This window comes from Colossoma macropomum, unplaced genomic scaffold, assembly GCF_904425465.1.
Source record: "Colossoma macropomum unplaced genomic scaffold, Colossoma_macropomum, whole genome shotgun sequence".
NCBI classification, from domain to species: domain Eukaryota; kingdom Metazoa; phylum Chordata; class Actinopteri; order Characiformes; family Serrasalmidae; genus Colossoma; species Colossoma macropomum.
Window position 1 is genome coordinate 29,209,182 of NW_023494785.1, and position 21,692 is coordinate 29,230,873.

The following is a 21,692-nucleotide window of genomic DNA, read 5'->3' on the forward strand; positions in this document are numbered from 1 at the left end:
TTTTTTTTTGCCATTCTTCTGTTTTAAATCTTCAGCTGCTCAAGCATATGGGGCCTTTGTTATCATATTTTGGATTTCATAATGCACCACGTTTTCAATAGGTCTGCAGGCAAGCCAGTGTAGCTCCTGCACTCTCTGATTATGCAACTATGCTGTTGTAAGGGCTCTGTGTGGGCCAGTCAAGTTCTTCCACACCAAACTCGCCCAGCCATGCCTTTATGGACCTTGCTTTGTGCATTGGGTCACAGTCGTGCTGGAACAGAAAAGGGCCTTCACCAAACTGTTCCCACAAAGTTGGAAGCATAGAATTGTCCAAAATGTCTTGGTCTGTTGAAGCAGACTTCCCTTCACTGGAACTAAGGGTCTAGGCCAACCCCTGAAAAACAACCTCATAGCATTATCCCTCCTCCACCAAACCTTTACAGTTGGCACAATGCAGTCAGGCAGGTAATGTTCTCCTGGCATTCGCCAAACCCAGACTCATCCATCAGACTGCCAGATAGAGAAGCGTGACACTCCACAGAACACGTTTCCACTGCGCCAGAGTCCAGTGGTGACGTGCTCTACACCACTCCATCCAATGCCTGGCATTGTGCTTGGTGATGCAATGCTTGCATGCAGCTGCTTGGCCATGGAAACCCATGCGATGAAGCTCCCGGTGCACAGTTTTTGTGATGATGTCAGAGGAGGTTTTGAACTCTGCAGTTATTGATTCAGCAGCGCGTTGATGACTTTTATGCACTATGCTCCTCAGCACTCGGCGACCCGCTCTGTAACTTTACATGGTCTGACACTTCGTGGCTGAGTTGCTGTGTTTCCTAAACAATAAACAATATTACCACTCACAGTTGATCGTGGAATATGTAGGAGGGAAGTGGCATCCTATTACAGTACCACACTCAAATTCAGTGAGATCTTTAGAACGACCCATCCTTTCTCAAATGTTTGTAAAGGCAGACTGCATGGCTAGGTGCTTGATTTTATACACCTGAATTCAATGATGGTGTGTCCCAATGTTTTTGTCCATAAAGTGTTTTATTTGCAGTTTACATACTGTCAAAACTTTTTTTTGAAATGAGGTTTGTAGAAAAACCCCCTCTAAGCAGTTGTAAGAACATCTAAGTGTGAACCGATTTGGGTTCTATGCCACACTGATTTCTTGGCATTTCTCAGGGCCTTGAAGTCAATTCAGCTCCTTCAGAGTAGCAGTAAAGCAGCTCTCTGGGCCAAGCACTGTATGTGTTGAGATTTTAGAGCAGAAATTCTGACATATACCCAGCTCATGTCTTAATTATAGACTACCCACTGGTCCTCTCAGGCAAACTTTACAGTGTTACCCCAGAAGCATAACCAGAACCAAATGTTTCTTGTCTTTTAATAAGCATTATTGAAAGACAGAGAAAATGAAGGTGCAAGGTTCTTAGAGCAGCACCTTGGTCCATATGCATGAAATGCCTCAGGGTAAGAGTGGAAAAAAGCATCAGCTCCACATCCACACCCTGAGAAGTGTCATAAACATAACCTCTGGGCCTGCATGGAGAGGAATTTTTATGACTAAAAAATTCCATCAAATTACATAGGAAGAGAACTGGCGAAAACAATGGACTGTTAAAAGTTATGACATGCAAGATCACAGCTACTTGTTAGTTGAAATGCCTTGTAAAACTCTAGTTAAGGGGTCATATGGTATCCTTATTGACAGTCAACAGTTCACTACTTCAGTCTGTAACAGTATTTTGTATGGCAGCCCTCTCCTTACATTTTAAAAGCGTTTATTTGGCATAGCAGGTAGTACCACTTGAAGAGCAACTGGCTATGCAAGAATCTACATTCAAGGAAAGTATAAAAAAAGACAAATACCATATATATAATCTTTGCTAGGGACCTATGAAAAGAAGTGTAAAAGTTTAACACAAAGAGCAAAAAAAACAAGGGCTTGTAATTTACATGATTGTATCATCGTTTTTTTTCTCAGGTCAGCATCTCCTGAGCCTGTGGTCCAGTCATGGCGCCCTCCAGTGGTATGAGTGTCACCACCCACAGTCCTCTCAAAGGCATGTGAACAGCCCAGGTTCAGAAGAGGCAGTTCATACACTTTACTGCTTTGCTGCCGTAGTCGACACACTCGGGCCCGATGCACTCGCAGCATGCGTTGTGAAACCAGCGGTATTTCGAGCCCCCCATCGACTCGCAGTACTGCTTGCACTGACGGATCGACACACAGTCGTCAAAATACACCACAGTGCACATGTTGTCTGGGGGGGAGAGAGAGAGAGAGAGAGAGAGAGAATCATAAAGATATTCAAATAATGAGGCATATAAATATAATATTAATATAAAAAAACTATGAATACAATTATTTTTATTCAGTATTTCACATATTGTACTTTACTGAATCCAATCAAACTGTGCTAATTATGCTGTTTTTTTTATTATAAAATATGCAGTTGGTCACTGACTGTACCCACAAAATGATCAGAAAGGTATACAGTGATGTAATCTGAGATAATTTTAGTTTACAACAAATATCATTTTGCCCACCTCTACTCATAAATACACACTTTCAGATTTTTCCTTTTTTTTTGAAGCACTGAAATGTACTATGAGAATATTACAGAGCAACAGGACAACATAGAAAATGTCTAAATTATATTTATATATTTATATATTATATATTGCTACAAGTTGCAACTACAATTTAACTTACAATTTACTAAAAGCACATCTGTGAATCCTTGATATGTGGTTAATGATCAGTTTGCATTATTTGTGAGCAAAATTATTTAAGCATGCTGGATTACACTTAAGTTTAAATATTTTGAATTACTTGCCATATTAACATTTTTTATTTTATATACAATAATAACATACAATGTGGGTTTTAATATCACAAACTATTTGCTGCAAGGTATATGTAGATGTTTTAATTAATATTTCAAGAATTTTTTGAACATAGTTATTAAATGATCAAAATGATCAATTTACATTATTTTTATCTGCCTTGATATTTAATCACCACTTATATAAATATGATAATGTGGATATTAATTTTATTATAACAATTCTCAGTGTAATTCATGTTTCCCAGCCATTTTATACATTAATCCCAGACACATTTAAAAATTTTTTATTTTTATTTCCAGCATCCCACTCTGAAAAAAAAAATGCTTAGACAAGTAAAGCAGTATTTTTTTTACAGTAAGTAAATTTTGAGTTCAATGAACTTTAAATAATACGTTAGCAGAATGTAAAGCACAGATTTTTATTCTGTTAACTCATTATTAGAAGTTCTGTTTAACTGTGTAATTATCTAAAATACATGAAGGTGCACAGGACCATTTTATACACGGGTGTTCAACCAAAAAACTGTGAACTGAAAACAGTGATTGCAAACTTTTGAACAGTAATTCTAAATGTATGATGTTACAGGCATATAAAAGTACATATAAAAACTTTGACTATTCCAAACACCCACAAAAATTCATCTGTAGAGACTGTTCAAGATGTTCACAGCACACAATAAAAACATTTAGTGATGTGTTTAAAGGCTCATTTCTATATTGCAGCCTTTTGTAACAATATTCCAAAGGCCAATATCGCAATAACAATGAAACAACATAATCTGCCTGCATAATTTGCTTGCCCTGAACATCTGACTACTAAGACTGTACCCTTTATGTACAAGACATCAGTTGTGATTTGCTCATGAACTGAAACACCTCCATCATAATCTAATTAAAGGGTCAGATAATGCACCTTTAGAGGTCACTGCCCAGGAATTTGCTTCCCAGTGCATTAGGATAAGTACAGCAGTAGGCTTGAGAACTAGTGTAGCATGTAAACATGAGAAGCTCTGAACCCAGAAAACATGTAAAAGACCTGAGTAGACAATGGTGTACGTCAAAGGGAAACGTGATGTCTAATGGAAAAATGCCTGACGCTATACCTACCTTGACTGTTATCATAACTGGCGTGGATGCTGTTGCCAGGAAGAGAGATGTTCTGGTGCTGGTCCTCCATGGTCTCCAAGAAGGAGACTAGGTTCTCGTGATAAGAGAGCTCTTCAGCCACTGGAAAGGACACCACCATCATGTTGATGGGTGCTTCTCCTTCAGTAAGCGCTCTGAAGAGCGAGGGGATGGGTCTGTAGAGCTCCTCCACCGTACTCTTCGAGGTGGCGGGCGTGTCGCTGTAGTTCTTTGGATTGCACATGCCTGAGAGGGAGTTGGACAAAGTAAACACAGCTGTGATCAAAACACAGACACCCTCAAACTAGAAAGCACATGAGTATGAGCAGCATGTGGTGCATTCAAACTGCGATTGGGTTACACTACTCATTTTCCCCCGGAGGGGAAAGAGAATGAAAGAGATAAACATCTGTACATAAACAAAAAGTCTACGAAGTGCTGTAACACAGAGAAATTAATCAGAGAGCACTGGCATCATTTGCCATAGGTTTGTTTTAATGGTCTTGCAACAGCAAACATAATAAAAAGAAATGTAATACATCTACAATAGTGTGTCCCACAGTGCAGTGAAGCTCATGAAGTAAGTTCTTGGAGTCAATTCCAAAAACTTCACATTCTTTTGAAAATTGCTAGGTTCATGACCATTATGGAACTAGCAAGCGCCAGAAATATGTAGGAGAGGGAGCCAGACATTTATACAGGATATTGTTTCCGAAGGAAGAACCGACTCCTCACTTTGTAGTGCATTCCAAATTCTACAGCACCGTGATAAAAGGAATGGTTTGTTTTGTCCTCACACTCACCTACGCAGTCACAGCACTCCTCCCACAGTGTGCCCAGGCAAAGCATACACTCCTTACAGCACGAACAGTTGCCATCCGACGGCCTACACTGGCACAGCTCCTGTCAAACATATAGATATATATACTTAAATGCAGGAATCAATGGTAAAATGGTCTTTTAGTGTTGACTATTTTACTGTTAACAGTCCAAAAAAAAGCCACTTGATACTGATCTTGTCAAAAAAGGGAAAAGACCAGCATTGCTGAGCTCACCTCATATCCAGTTTCCTCATTTAGCCTGCAGCATGCATTCTAAGGCCTATTTAATTACGCTGCCTATTCTGTATTAGAACGCAACACTTCATCCGGCCATGCACCAAGAGAATGAACAGCCCCAAGAATCAGCTTCCTTAATAATCTAAGTGTAAACTTCCAAACAGTGTTGTTTGAGGCATGAAAATGCAGCAGTGTTCTGTGGTCAATTGCCATAATAACAATTTTTGTTATTTTGTAAATAATATTAACCTATACAATGTGGAATATGACAAACTATTTGTCAGAAGGTACAGCTCTGTAAACAGGAAGTTATTAAATATAAATTATTACCTGGAATTATTTACTCATTTCCAGTTTTTGTCATGTTATCTGCCTTAGGATTTGCTCTCCACTCTTGAAATATGATGAAATCTGGATATTAATTTTATTATAGCTTCATTTTTACAACTTTCTCAGTCATTTTAGAATCTTCTACTGCTCCATTCATCATTCTGGACACTTAAAAGTTCTTACTTTTTATTTACTTTGTAGTTTCCTAAAAGTCAAATTCTCAAGACAGGAAATATCACAGAATAAACAGAATAAATCTCTTTAGTGTAGTATTTTAGTCTTTATATGGATACTATATTAATAAATAAGCTATATAATACTAGAATAGGCATAGCAGGTTAATTTTTATATTAAATCCAAAACACACTACAGTTACGCCTTTGGCAAACAATATTATCCAGAGTAACAAAGTTTTAATCGCGTTACAGGGAGAAGTGAGTCTTGCCCAAGGACTCTTATGGGTGTAACATGGCTTTCTTGCTGAGCAGGGAATCAAACACCAAGCTCAATATTTTTACCCATTACACTTTAATCATGAAAAAAATATGTTTAATATTCTGAAGAGTAGGTTTAGATATTACCATTCAAAATGTAACATTTCAGCACAGTTCAGTTACCTAACTGGAGTTTAACTGTTACATTAACCTACCTTAAATTTCCAAAGATTTAAATGTCAAGAAAGATTTTTTTCCTTAGCTGAAACCAGTAACTGTAGAGGTGGGCAATATGGCAAAAATACAATGTATAATGTATAATAATTGTGATACTTCAAGAAAAGTTCACGACACAATTTTGTGTCATGTTATTCATATTCTTCAGACATCTGATCAGCTGGAACAGAGACAAAAGAAGCAGTTGTGCTACATTTAAAAAAAATGCTATCAAAAACTGTGAATACAATGACTTCATTCAATCTTTGGCATACTGTGTTGCACTAAATCCAGTTAAATGGGACTAATTTTGCTCTTTTTATAATGAAACATGCAGTTGGTCAGTGTTCTACAAGTACTGAAAATAAGTTCAGAAGAGCGTATTGTATTGCGACCTAGTTTATCATGATAACAATATATATTGTCATATTGCCCAGCCCAAACTGAAAGCACTGAAACAGTTCTTTCAAGTCAACAGAGGCAGTCTAATTTGAAATTACTCAAGTTTTCAGAACTCGGGTATTAAAAATGTTACATTTTGAATTTACATATCTAAAGAAAATCTGCTCTTCAAAGGATTAAACAATTAATTTCTTAATATCCACAACTGAAGTGATAATGCCGGCCCAAACTGTCACGTTTCTGCCAGGTCTAAGTTGGCTGATGTTAATTAAGTATGAGTGTGAGCCTGTAGTTCCTATAGAACAGCTCTGAGCTGATACTGATGGAGAGTGAGTGTAGACATTTTTCAAGTGAAGTGCACTTAGCTGATCCTGATGAAGTGTGAGTGTCGTGGTTTTGAAGTGCACTGCGCAACCTCAGGCTGCCTTTAGAACAGCAGGAGGAGCTCAGAGTAGAGGTCACATTCCAGATGTGCACAAAGACGCAGAAAAAGGCAGCCAAACCTCCACCGTGAACAACACAGAGCCTAGACAAGCATGGCTGCCTGCACACTGGAAGTCATTATAGCAATTTTAGCTTAAAATGACTGTTTTAGTGTGCTGAGGTCACTCGTGCACAGCTGACTTCAGGCTTTATGCTTCTTAAACTAAAGGAAGGAGCTGGGGAAACAGTTCCCTCCTAAAATGTATAAAGCTCAGAACACAAAAACCAAAAGATGTACATTACTTGATCAGATAATTTGCAGCAGGATTTGTAAAATTAAGATTTTATCTTAGACGATCTGAGAGAACATAGCATAAATATGATGGAGGCCAAATCCAAGTGCCTCCATAAATTCCACATTGAAGCTTTTATTGCCACAGGCTGTTAACTTAGCCTTCATATGGGGAAACTGTCTGAACAGCCACAGTACTAAACCACAACCCCACAAGCAATTAAAATGACTGAACAAAGCCTTAAAAGCACTGTTTCAAAAAAAGCAATGAAAAAGCAGGGATAACATTTTACAGCAAAACTTCTTACCTGGATCAGACACTTGCTGACATCACTAGCACATAAGGCTTTATTACAGGCAGCAGAAAAGGAGAGAACAGACAAGAGAAGCAGCAGTGTAGAGAAGAGGGAGACGTGTGCCTGGGTGGGCTGCATCCCGCCACGGACAAACCTCCTCCAGCCTGGATCAACTGAGGAATGAGCACAACAATCTTCTTAAAGCACTTGTAGAAGCCCCTATCAGCATTTACACAGAGAAACGCAAGGCAACGAAACAACCTTTATAGCCTAACAGCAGACCTTCACAGTGGCATCAGGAGGGGAAGAAACATTAAAGAGCCAACATCACAGAAAACATAACTTCCCTGACTTTTGTGAAAGAGTCTGATGTAGTGTATAAACATTGTTTTAAAACGTGCTGTTCACTTGCATGTTCACGCAGCAAATGTGTGGAAAATAAGCTGCAAAAACAGACTTGTTTTGAATTCAGTGTTTTTGTGATGTCACAAAAACACATGCACATATATCCACCTATTCAGAAAACAGCAACTTAGCCCCTCCCATTCACTTAGAAGCTATAAGAGGTGTTTCAGCCCGGACTGTTTTTTAAATGATCCACAATACAAGGCAGCCAAACAGAGCAGAGCTCATTTACATATGTCTTTTCTTAAAGGCACAGTAACATAACAGTCTGTTTAATTCAAAAGGATGGAGACAGACTGGAAACAGTCATGTAAATATTAATTATGACTATTCCTGGTACATAAAATTACAAAATGTTGTAAGTGGACCAAAAAAATAAAAAGCTAAACCAAAAGAAAAACGCAGGATATGGGCGCTTTAACACACAGGTGAAAAACAGACAGACAGACAGGCAGCACTTCACTCCCTCAGTGTTATGGTAATGAGGGGCGGCAGCATCAAAGCAGTGGGCAGAAGCTGTGCTAATCGAGCAGTGAAGTGTGAACCTGTGTACAAGCTCTCCGCACAGCCCTTACTCAGATTGTTCAGAGGAGAGAAACACAGAGAATAATGGCCATTTTCACAGTGAAGAGACAGACCCACTCTGGTTAAACAGTGCCTATAACCCGCGTAGACCCTCAGGAGAACTTCAAAGTGGCATCACGTGGAAAAGAGACGTTGATACACAGGTAAAAAAGAGACAAGAGACAACAGACAACAGACTGCACTTCCCTCCCTCAGTGTTATGCTAATAAGTCAAAACCAAAGCCCGCTTCGGTTAAACCTGCGCAGGCCGTTGGCAGCAGGAGCCCTTCAAATGTTAGATGTGATCTAATTTCAGTAATTCGTTCCTCCTGTTTGAGCCTCTCTAAGAGTTTTGACTGAGCCCTGCTCGCCTTTAGATACTCTGTTTATCATCAGTTTATCGCCCTGTCCTGTGGTAGGCTGTAAAAACTCTACTTTCTGGCCTTTTTAACACTCTGCTTACTGTAAAAGCGCAGAGAGTGAAGTCCTTCCTTCATGTGTATGAAAGGAGCAGAAGAAGAGAAGGAAAACTCCCTCGTTCGCTTCGGTTTTTCAAAGAATGCGGCCAAAAAGACAGATTAGAGAACTAAAAGGCTGACTTAAAACTCACCGTCACCAAAAGTGAAGCCTCTGTGAGATTTTTCGGGAGGTTATAAGCTGGTATCTTCTTGTTCCTCTTGTTTACTCTAACTTTTTTTTTGTCTAATTAAGGCATGTTCTGTGTCGATGGCGTGACTCGCTCAGCTCCTCCACACAAAGCGAGGCAGCAGCAGCAGCAGCTCGTCTTAAAGAGACAGACACACAGACTCAGACTCAGGTGAGCTCACACTCCACCTTTAACTCCACTGCGCAGCCCTGGCCTCGCGGGGCCCTCACAGAAATACTACACTGTCACTAGTTATTGTACCTGTAAGGGGATAACCAGAGTATCTTAAAGGGGATTTTTCTAATTTTTTGCATTATTTTTTATTAAGAGTTAAACAAAGTCGTTCAGAGTGGTTTGGAGTGAAATGCTCTGTTCTACAGAGTTTAACTGTTCACAGTGGTGGTGATAGGAACCAGACGACTGAAGAGTTTAGTGCCTGGAGCAGCTACATCACAAAGACTTATTACACAAAATGCTTTGCCTTCTTTTTAGATGAGGCATGGGGCAGCCAATCAGAACAGAGCTTATTTACATATATTAGTTTTAAAGGCACAGTAAGGAAAACAGCCTGTCCAGTTCTAAGGGATAAAGAGATTTTTAAAATGGACAAATATGAATTATGTTTCTATCTTTAGCTATATAAAGTCACACAAATGCCATAAATGGACCCCAGGGGGAAACATGGAATATAGGCAGTTTAACAATTGCCACACTGAAAAACAACAAAACAATAAAAGCTAGCAAAAGCAAAAGGTTTTATGATAGTTTTGTGATATGCAAAATCACGGTCACCATCCCCAGAGAATCCTTTTACCATCTTCAACATTGCATATAAAACTCAGAAGACATGTAGGTTCACTGGTTGTTTTGGATCATAAATAAAATGTCTATATTTCTGGTTCCTATCACTACTAGGAATTGAATTGTTCAGAAATGTTAAAAATTAGTGGAATTTCCCATTAGATGGAAAATCATGAAGAAAAGAATTTGCATTGCTTTTTGAATGAACATCTTTGGTGTTTAATTTTCAAAAGGCACCGTTTACTCTCCAGTTCATACAACCCTTATGTGGAAATAAAACAGCAAAATCAGCTTGTTCTAAATTCAGTGGTTTTGTGATGTGACAAAAAGCAGTGTATTTACATGTCTGTGATGTTGGGACAAAACCTTGTATCTCCAAAATAGTTCATTTACAGGAGAAGGAAAAACTTTCTTAATGTCACAAGTGGCATTTAAATCTATTTTGGAAAAAAATCTTGTATCAGTCTATTCAGCCTACAGCAGGTTTGAATTCATTCAAACACATGCACATATATCCACCTATTCAGACTACAGCAATTTGTCCCCGCCCATTAACGTAGAAGCTATAAGGAGTGTTTCAGCCCAGACTACTTTTTAAATGAGACACAGTAAAGGACAGCCAATCAGAACAGAGCTCATTTACATATATTAGTCTTAAAGGCACAGGAAGAAAAACGGCCTGTTCAATTCTAAGGGATGAAGAGATTTTGGAAATGCTCAAGTAAAAATGCATTATGTTTATATTAGAAGTATATCAAAGCACACAAATGCCATAAATTGACCCCAGGGGGAAAAAATAAATATAGGCAGTTTAACAATTGCCACACTGAAAAACAATAAAAATGGCAAAAGAAAAGAAAAATATTTAACACTTGACATAACTGTTGTATACTAAATGTAGTGAAAATGGGCTGAACATAAATGAAATGAATTCAGTGTATCCAGTGTCAGAAAAACATGAGTTGACAGGAAGGCAACAGGAAAACCGTCTAGCCTGCTATTGTTTTTATTATACTTTACAAACAGTGTTAAATGCAGATATGTAGAAGGGTGGAAAAAAAAGGCTACACAGGCTTTTTAATGAAAATGTTGTAAATATGTTTTATTTTGTAACCAGTATTTACAGAAATCTGAGTTTCTGGAATATCTTTTGTGATATAAAAGTAACTGTGATTAGGGCTGTTTAAATGCTGCTGCAATCACCATTCTTTCTGTAAATCAGATCTGAGTCATTACAGCGAAGTACTGTAGCTCAGGTGTGCTTTGAGTTCAGGGCTCTGAAGAAGTCTGTCGTGGGCAAGTTCTCCTCAACAGCTGTGTCACAGAGAGCAGGAGGGACGAAGGCCATGGGGTCCTGAATGCCAAGAAGTTGGTTGTAGAAACTGAGATTTGAAAAAGAAACAGGATTATCAGATGGTGTATAAGTGCTGTGAGAGTAAGGGTTCTGTTCATCGTTGATATTGTGTTTTATTAGTTAAAAAAGTAGAATGAGATTGTGACGAACCCCACAGTTACCCATCCAACGTCCTTAGTGTGGATCACAGCTGAGACTGGCAGGCAGGTGTAGTCAGTGAAGCTGAGCACATACTTGGCTGAAAAAGAGCACAAAAGTAGAAACATCTCAGATTTGTCTCACCCCTACATGAAAGGGCTTATATCCTTCAATTTCTTTGTATTGCTTTTTTTCCTCTGAGGTCCGCTTATGACCTTAGATACCAAAAAGTCATAATTCATTTAATAATAATAGTAATAATTAATTTTATCCCTTAAAATTAATCAGACTGTTTTTGCTACTGTGTGTTTATGTAATTTATGTAAACTATATGTATTTATGTAAATAAGCTCTGTTCTGATTGACTGCCATGAATTGTGTCTCATTCCAAAAGCAGTATACCTGAAATGTGAGTGGGAGTGACTGAACTCCTGTAGGCTAAATAGGTGAACATATGTAAAAGTCTTGATTTTTGTGACATCACAAAAACAATGAATTCAAAATCTTTTGGCAGCTCTTTTTGCAGCATATTGTTGCTGCGTCTAAGTGGAAGTAAGTTACAGGTCCTCTACAGAGAACACTGGGAAAAATAAAATGCAATATATCAGGGAAAAACATAAAATGTGACCTGTGTGAATGTTATGACATATGTTAAATTTCATATTTTATTTTTTCCAATATTTTAAACTTAGCAAATACATAGAAATTGTACACTATAATATGTTAACTTTTTCTGGCTCAACAAAACATGTCATTTGACCAGTTCAGGCTTTAGCACATGACTGTAAATGGACTGACTGTATGTAGAGCTTCATCAAGTAAAGCAGTTCAACTTTGAATTTCTGGGGAAAAAACAGCATTCAGTACTTAAACAGCCAGGCTGCAGTGATCTTACTTTTAAGTGGGCAGTCAAGTTTGTGGTCATATTTTTGTAAGTTAATATAAAAGCTTTCACTTTTTAATTGTATGGAACTCATCCATCACGGGTAGATGGTTAAATAGTCTTTCAAAATGAAAGATCCCATCTATAAGTGCAGCGACCACCATATTTCATACTGAGGAAATGGAGAAAAACAGTCATAAACCAAAATGAAGAAATACAGCAGTGAGTTGCATACACTGGACTTCATGTGCATGAGCCCTGAAAATGAGTATGTACAGCTTTGTACTGTTTGCTCAGAGGTCTTTTCAAATAAAGCTTTAAAATCCTTATTAGAGAAACCACCATAGACCAGCATTTGTTTGTGTTTTGGATGCCGGTGTGCTGGTCAGCAGCAATGGAAGTTAATATGCTCATCACCAGCAAAACCAGCAAATGTTGTATTTTGGATGCTGATATGCTGGTCAACCAGCATACTGGGTGACCAGCTAAACCAACACCAGACCAGCATAAATCAGCATAAACCATCTTAGACCAGCATGAAATGCATGCTGGTTTATGTTGTTTTTTTCAGGAAGCGCAACAATTTACACCACCACCTGGAGACTAAATATAGTCTATATATAGGTACCTAAACTTATCAAACTGCCAGTTTGCAGCTTTCTCATCTTCAGCCTGACATCCAGTACTCAGTAGCTGTCAAACAAGATAAGCTATCTTTTAAGGTGAGTCAGAAAAAATGATCTAATCTGTTAAATCTAATGGACTTCAGATGCTTTTGTGGTCGTTTGTGTGGGCCGCAAGTTGCAAAAGGTTTGGGAACCCCTGGTCTACTACTCAAAACCAACTGTTAAACCAGATGAAACCCACCAAAAATTATTAACTACAGTGCACATCAGGTTAACATTGATTTTTCTGTTTTTTAGTCTTATGGGAAATTAATGTTGCTTCCAAAAAGCATTTACTTCCTAATTTTCTTGGTTCTTTATAGAACCAAGAACACTCAAAGAACCCATTGCTGGATTAAAGGATTCTTTGCATTGTGAAATAGCTCTTCAGATCGAAGGATATTGTGCTGTAGATGGTTCTATATAGCACCAAAAAGGGTTCTGATATTGTTATAAGCTCGTATTTGAACCATTTTCTTTACTAAAGAACCCTTGAGGAACGATCTTTTTTAAGAGTGTATTAACTCACACCAGTGTGACTGAGGTACCTCAGTCCTCAACTCTTTATATCCCTCATTCCTACCTTTTGTCTCTGCGTCCTCTCCTTCCCAAGAAGTAATCTGCAGACCCATTTGAGGGATGGAAGTAGTTCCTAAAATGATTTCGCTGAGGAATTTTGCATTTGTAGGAATCCGCATGGGATGGAAGGAGCTTTTCATTGCAAACTTCTTACAGGTGGATCTGGCAGAATCAATCTCATACACAACACCCTGTAGAACAAAGGTTTTTGTTTGGTTCCACACACATTTTCAACACTATATGTCCAAAAGTATCCAGTCATCTTCTAAAGCTTGTATAATCTTCATAGAAAAGCTTTGCCAATATGATATTTTGCTCTGGAGCAGCTGAGCCTAAGATGCCTCATGATCAAATCAAGCTTCTTATTATGTTTTATTGAAAAACAGTGCTAATGAGTTACCTGCTTGAACTGCATGAGTAAGTCTACGGAGAACGTCCTGTTCCTGTATTCCCCATAGTCTTTGAAACGAATTTGCTCGCTTACAGCATCGTATGCATATTGTCCTGCAGACATGAGGGTGCCATCTTTCCCGGTCTATAGCGGTGTAAACATACAGAACGCCATTCATCATCTCAGAGCATGAGGACTTAAAGTTCTTAATTATCAAAATATGAAAACTCACCATTGCAATGCTTCCCACCAACAGTGGAGGCGACACTGAAACACAGGTATAAAACGACTTTAAATTTATTAACAGTTTGCAAATTTTTGTGTTATGATGAAAATTTCATGTTTATCCATATCTAACTAGTTTCTCATGAATATTTACCGCATGGAGTCGGCTCAGCGCAGGCATTCAGTGCCAGGCAGGAGCAGATGGACAGCAGGATGAGGAGCTTCATGTTGTTGGAGAAATTGAGAGTGCTCTAATACCTTCACTCTGTCTTATATATATGAGAACACAGGTGAGCCTTTCCCTTCATCCACATGGGTGGGTCAGAGCATATGCACTTAATACGACAATCAGTATTTAAAAGAAGGCATTGCATTAAAATGTGATAAGGAGAGCAAACATAGGTACTTACACAGTCGTACAGCAGAAGTCAAGATAGTTGTGTTTATTGAGTTATGACAAAGTAGAAGCATTAATCATCAGTGAAATGGCATTAAGCTTGGCTACCTGAGATAACACTGCAATAAATAACACAAGATGTTAAAGTAACTCCACTTTTAAAACTAGAGTAAAAAACATAACATGTTAAAATGATTCCATTTTGCATGTGAAGAATGGAATTTTTGGCATCCGCATATAACATCTATCAATTGTCTGTATTTTGAATATGAATAAATACATTTAAATACAGCACTGAATGGAGAAAGGGTGATAATGCAGCAAGTCACACAATTTTAAATACAAAATGATCAAAATCTCAACAGTGAGACTAGTAGAGTAGCAGTATCTTTTGTAGCTAAAGAATATTCCCAACTCACAAATCCTAGAAATGAAGGAAAAGTGAGGACTGTCTTGGGGCCCTGAGGACCGGATTGGGAACCACTGATCTAGATTACCATTAACACCAATTCTTCATAAATTCTGAACAATTATGTTGTTAAGTTGTAAACAAACTAATTCATAGTGGTTTGGTGTGAAATGTGCCATTACTTACAAACAAACTTAACAAGTAAGAATTGTTCACAGTGGTGGTGATAGGAACCAGATGTCTAAAGAGTTTAATGCCTCTAAACATTATTGATATGTTTGCATGAAATGGTTACACACGTTGCCTGCTGCCTGAGACATTGTTATGTGATACTTTTGCAATAAACTTTTGGCCAAAAACATATTTTAGGTATGTGCAGGATGGAAAGGTACATGCAGGGCAAAATAGTCCCAAAGTACTTTTTGCTGATCTACCACTGCATAAAAACATCTGATGACACGTGAAGGTTCACTGGTGGTTTTGGATAGTAAATACAATGGTGATATTTGCAGTGCACATACTGTGACCCCTGGTTCCTATTGCCAACACTGTGAAAAGAGTTGGTTGCTTTCTCTACAATGCACCACCATTTTACATTAAACCGCTCTGACCGACTTGCAGAAATTTTGAAAAATCCCCCTTTGAGGGCACATTGCCATTTTCTTGTATTTTATTCTTCCCCCTTTTCTGCTTAAAATTTTTGCACTTTTGTGTGGGCTTATGTACCAGAAACAGTGATAAATAGTTTTGTGCACAACCATTTTCTAACCTTTTTGTCTCTTACAATTAAGGCTAAGGCGGAACAGGTGGATATATGTAGATATCTTGGTTTTCCTGACAACTCCTTCGCCGCTTAATTTCCATTTATGTACTGTACGGACTGGGGAGTGAACGGCATGTTTTAAAACTTTAACTTTGTTTACATACTATGTCAAACTCTCTTTTATCAAAAAAAAAATCCCTTTCATCTACACGTACAGATCACTTTATTAGGTACACCTCCCTTGTATCTACGTAATTTGTCCATTTCATCAGCTCCACTGCCCATTTGGAGCACTTTCGTTCTACAGTTACAGACTGTAGTCCATCCGTTTCTCTGCATACCTTGTTAGTCCCCTTTGTCCTGTTCAGCCCCACAGGACCACCACAGAACAGGTATTATTTAGAGTGGCAAAAGCCCTATTGGCTACCCTTAGAGTGCCAGCTAGGGTGCCCCTTCATGCAATAAATTATGATGATCTGCCTTCTTGAGCAAGGAAATTCAATAACATGTCTTAATGTGTCTAATCAGTGCCTTTCTAGTGGAAAAATGTGATGCAGTGTCCTATAATGGGACACCCCCTTACAATGGTCTAAACTTAACATTCCTTATGGATACCCTTCTAGTGGGAAAAGGTGTCATTATCCTGTATGCCGCCCCTACATGCCAGTGTCCCAAGAGTTGCCCTTTCCAGTAGAGAAAATGGAATACAGTGCGGTATAGGGTACTCCTACAGGTGAGAAAACATAATGAAGCACCCAAGTAGTGCTCCTCTAGTAGAGAAGTGCCCCTCCAGTGAATAAAGTGTTAAGCAGTGAAGTAAAGGTCTCCCTGCATGCATACGAATATTAATGGATGCCTCTCCAGTGTAGAAAACATGGTGTGGTGCCATATAAGTGCCCTTACAATAAGATAAACGACATTCCCTTCAGGTGCCTTGCTGAAGAAAAAACTCATGAAGTGCCCTCTTAGATGCTCTTCCAAGTGAGAAAAACACAATGAAGTTCCCTTGCAATGGAGAGAAAACAATTCCAGTGAAGAAAATGAGATGTAGTGCCCTATAGTCTCTTCTACACCGTGCCTTCTAGGGTAGGTTTCCCAAAGTGGGTGCAGTGACGACAGTCTAGGGGTACCGCTAAATACTTTGATAAAATTTTGAATTTACCCTCATAATCCTTACATTCAGAACACTTTTATGGCTGCTAACTTAATGTTTTCTGCATTTCTGTAAGAGGCCAATAAGTTAGGCTAATACTTAGCTAGCATTTTGATGTAATCTCATCTGCACTGTCCTTGTTTTTTTTAATTTTTTATTGTATCTTTTAGATTAAGTTATGTTAGATTTTTGATAGTAAAAGTCAAAGTACACATTGTTAAAAAGCATCTATTCCATCTATTTAAGTTTTAGCTACACCCCCTCTAGAATGAAAACCCTTACACAGTGTGTGAGGTAGGAAACAGTTTTTTTTTGAAGCTGTGAAATTTTACCAGTGACGCATGACTAAATGCTTTTATACACAGCTGTATTACATATTACCTTGCTTAGCTGATTCTATGTTAACCTGTGGACTCACACACACTCTTTATCCAAGCCGCTTATCCTTCTGGGTCACGGCAGGTGCTGGAGCTTATCCCAGCAGTCATTGGGTGGAAGGCAGGACACACCTGGGACAGATCACCAGTCTATCACATGGCAGACACACACAATCACATACACATTGACCCCAAGGGGCAATTCACTGTGCCCAATTAGCCTGACTGCACGTCTTGCTGTGAGGCGACAGCACTACCCACTGCGCCACTGTGTCGCCCAGAAATCAAGTGTAAAAATTCTTCCCTAAGTGAATTATTATAGGGTAATTTGCACAAAATGCCCAAAGTTTGGCTGTAAAGTTTGGTGTTAATTGCTTTTTCAGTTTAGATTCCACTCCTGTTTAGACTGATTCCATTCAGTTTAGACTACTCCTGACCACTAAGCTCCCAAATCATAGCTTTCTCATTGACTTTATCATTTACGTGTATGTGTGTGTGTGTGAGTGTGTGCGTGTGTGTGTGTGTGTGTGTGTGTGAAACAAATGGTAATAGTTCCTTCTGTGTTGTACTTTGGAGGTGCTTCTTAAACAAACATTTTAAAGATTGATAGTTTCCTGTGTAATCTGGATCACCTAATAACATAATGTTGATCTTACTCAAGGATGAAGACTATATCATCATACATAATGCATCATAGCTTTTTGTGAACTGGTGGGGCCGCATGTTGTGCTGTAGATGCCCTTTATTTTGTCGCCCCTGCCCTTCAAACAGCCTGAATCTGTCACTGCTACAAAGTGCTCCTATATGGAAAGTGGAGCTGATAAAACGGACAAAGAGTGCAGATACAATGTAGGTGTACCTAATTAATAAGTTACCAGTGAGTGTAGTTACAAAAATCAGGCGCTTGTATTCAGGGTACAGATGCATAATCAGGTCACAGTTACTTTTTAAAGATCACATTTTTCATTAGGCAACATCAATAAATCATTCTATTACCTCTTAATTTACTGAGTTTGCCCATAAACTGCGTAATAGCTGTGTCACCATGAATGATGAGTATTTCTAAGAAAGAGGCAAGGAGGAGGGCATGTTAGGGCTGAATTTTCAGATGGTTCAAACTTCACCAGTTAAACTAGTTAGATCAGAAGTAGCCCAAAAGTGATCCAAAAGTAATCAGATTATACTGTTTAAGTAATCTAAGAGAGTTTGTTACTGATTGTTACCGATCATATTACATTTCTTAAGTAATCTATTCAACACTGTATAAAATTTATACCTGCCCTACAGAAATGAAAGAGAACATAAGATTACCAGTTAAACCAGTTGGATCAGAAGTGGTCCAAAAGTAACCAGATTAGATTACAGCAGTTAAGCAGTAAAGTAATTTAATAGACTTTGTTGCTACTTGTTACCAATCATATTACGTTTCTTAAGTAATCTGTTTAACACTTTTAAAATGATGACTTGATTTTGAAGAGAATACAGGTTAGGTCATACTAAGGAAAGAACAAAGGAAAGGAAAGTTCACCTGTATACCTTAAGCAAATGTCTTCATCTGCTGCATGTTGGAACAGTAAGGATATAATGCCTTGTGAAACTATCGAGCCTTCTGAAATGTTATCAACATTTTCTGGATTGCTAATTATTATGATTTGGAAAATTTAAAAATACTGATTAGAATAAGTTACTTACTTTATCTTCACTAAACTTTACTTCACCAAAATCTGATGCCTACATAAGTACTCAGACCCAACACATTCATTTGGTGCATTTTTGCTGCATTCATTCCGCAGTCTTTTTCAGGTAAGTATGTACCAGCTTTGGACAGTGTTTTTTTTCATTCATCTTGTCACATTTGCAGCAGGTTGTTCCGGTTGGTGGGATAATGCTTGTGGACTTTTCAAATAGTGCTGCATATTCTCAGTGGGATTCAGGTCAGGATTCGATTGGGCCACTGTCAGATGTTTTGTTTTTGAGCCATTCTGGATTTGTTTTGGTCTACTGCGAGCGATTACCATTTGGTTGAAAGGTGACATTTCTAACAAGCTTCAGTTTCTGAAGACTGAAGCAGATTATTATTTTCCTGTACTTTATTTTGCTTAGTCTATTTTGCTTCAGTTTTAACAAAATGTCCTGTTCCCTGCTGATGAAAAGCATTACCACAGCATGACACTGCCACCACCATACTTCACTGTTAGTAAGGCATTTCTTTAGGCATGAACAGTGTTGGGCTTGAGCCAAGTATAGTGCATTAAAAAATTGTGTAAAAAGTTCTGTCTTGGTCTCACTGGACTGCAAAATGTTTTCCTACATTTTGGATCACTTTCATACTTTCAGGCAAACGTTTCTTGGGTAATGGCTTCTATTGGCATTATGCTGAGCTCTTGATACTGTGGACGGTGCACCTTTACTCTACTTTGAACTGAATTCTGTAGCTCCTTCAAAGGGATTATTGGTCTTTCTGTCATGTCCCACACAAGACTACATCTTGCTTAGTGCTGAAGGGGGATCTTTTCTAGTTTCTGTGTGGTGTGTTGAAGCTTCCACTTCCTGATTACACTGGGTAACAAAATATAAAAATATTTAAAAACTCCTCTGTCACATACACTGATGGTAATTACATTAGCAATACTTTGTGCTGAAATTAAATGTGTTCTTAGATTTTGTATAAGGCACTGCCCATCCTTAATGAAAGCAATCACCATGCTTGTCACAGCACTCAGAACAGAAATCCAGATAAGAGTCTAGAAAATGTATTTTTAATGACGTTACCCACCCATAGCTCTGTACGATGTCAGTAGGTCACTGTTTCACAATAGTTTTCTGATCCGTTGTACGTTTTTAGGAACATTCTTCAATGACAGCCATGCTTTTGTTTCTGATTGACTTAACTCATCACACAAATAGAAAAAATCCTAACACAGAATTTGTGAGTGAAAGAGCACTAATTGCAATTAATTGCAAATTTGAATTCTGCATGCAAAAATATGTATAAAAGACAAATGAGTTTTCATGCAACAGAAAGTGTGTTTCCCTGTGTTATTGGTCTAGCAGTGCTGGGATATCTGAACACTTGGATACTAGTTGTACGTTTTTCTTAATTAATGTATTTCTATAACTTTATACATCCATAATTCACCATTCTCATACACTTTTCCTTCAGTCTGACAAACGATTCTTAAACTGTTCTTTTATCTCAATGTGAAAAATGTGGCATTTTACTTTGTCTTTTTTATTACACAGCTTACACAGCACAAAGGTTTGAAATCTTACGCTGACAGCGTATTTCATAAAGACATATTGTAAATATCTGCAGACAAATAACATGACGGCTTTGAAATATTGCGTCAAATACGTCTGCAAGGCACTGTATATTTTAACAGAAAAGTGCACTTAAGTATCTGTTACAGGATTGTAATCACAAATCAGGCGATATGAGTATTATTTAACACTGCTGTTTAAACACAAATGAATCAGCGCAAGTAATACAGCAGTAGGCCTATTGCCTGGATTTAGTTCAGATCCCAGCTGTGCCAGGTACTGCCGGTGGCCTTGAGGGCTAAAGAACACTCCCGGCTCTGCAGTAATGATGGCTGGTATTGTACTGTCCACTCCGTCACTGCAAAACAATACAGCACGTCCAGTAGGGGAGGGTTTTAATACTTTATACTTGCATGCTCACTGAAACAAGCAGCCCTGTGCTGGTGTGGGAGGCTGAAAAATGACTGGAATCAGGTGCTGAGAAAGCAGAGCAGGCCTTGCAGAGATCAGAGGAAGAGTGCAGCCATGGCCCTTCCAGAAATAGTGAGACAGGCGGCGCTGAAGTGCAGAGGAGAAGTTTCTGCTACACTGAGGAACTAAACTAAGAAGTGGTGGGCAAACAGTAATGAAAGTGTAAACAAATATTTATTTATTTATTTATTTTTACCTCTTTGAATTGAGCAGTATTATAGTTATTGAAACTTGATTCCAAGTCTGATTATGTATTCTCAAGTGTTACAGGGACCATATATGGAACATTTGTCCTCAAATTTTTTAAAATAAACACTTCCAAAGTTTTGAAATGTACTGTTTTTTTCTCAGTCCATGCATGAACACTAAGCTGCAAAAACAGTCCATTTTGAATGAATTTTTTTGTGATGTCATGAAAACTAATGTGTTTATATATCCACCTATTCAGCTTACAGCAGTTTAGCTCTGCTTATTCTTGGTTATTTGTGAGTGTTTCAGGTTGGACTACAATTTGATACAGGGCAACCAATCAGGACAGAGCTCATTTACATATATCAGTCTTAAAGGCACAGTAACAAAAACAATCTGTTTAATTTTAAGGGATAAAGAGAATTTTGAAAATGGTAATGTGACAGTGAATTATGTTGTTTGTATATACAAACACATACATGTCATTAACCTGGGGGGAAAAAATTAAAAGGCAAGAAAAATGTAGGTTATGTGCCCTTTAATAACCATTGCCGTCAACACAACAAAGACAAAATGCAATTAACTTATTTAGTTGCAATTCA

The 21,692-nt window shown here is 38.2% G+C and overlaps 2 protein-coding genes across 2 annotated transcripts; both read right to left on the bottom strand.

Moving 5' to 3' along the window:
- Positions 1 to 1,361: 1,361 nt before the first annotated feature.
- Positions 1,362 to 9,166, bottom strand: LOC118821419 (twisted gastrulation protein homolog 1-A-like). The gene is made up of 5 exons (XM_036590013.1): positions 8,999 to 9,166; positions 7,432 to 7,592; positions 4,772 to 4,871; positions 3,951 to 4,214; positions 1,362 to 2,255 (listed from the first exon to the last, which is right to left on the bottom strand). The coding sequence occupies exons 2-5, from the start codon at positions 7,555 to 7,557 to the stop codon at positions 2,074 to 2,076; spliced, it is 672 nt and encodes a 223-aa protein (XP_036445906.1). The 5' UTR covers positions 7,558 to 7,592; positions 8,999 to 9,166; the 3' UTR covers positions 1,362 to 2,073.
- Positions 9,167 to 10,916: 1,750 nt separating this feature from the next.
- On the bottom strand, positions 10,917 to 14,349 carry LOC118821428 (ependymin-like). The gene is made up of 6 exons (XM_036590026.1): positions 14,225 to 14,349; positions 14,078 to 14,112; positions 13,855 to 13,989; positions 13,459 to 13,645; positions 11,340 to 11,427; positions 10,917 to 11,217 (listed from the first exon to the last, which is right to left on the bottom strand). Exons 1-6 carry the CDS (start codon positions 14,295 to 14,297, stop codon positions 11,088 to 11,090), a joined length of 648 nt encoding a protein of 215 aa, XP_036445919.1. The 5' UTR covers positions 14,298 to 14,349; the 3' UTR covers positions 10,917 to 11,087.
- Positions 14,350 to 21,692: the final 7,343 nt, after the last annotated feature.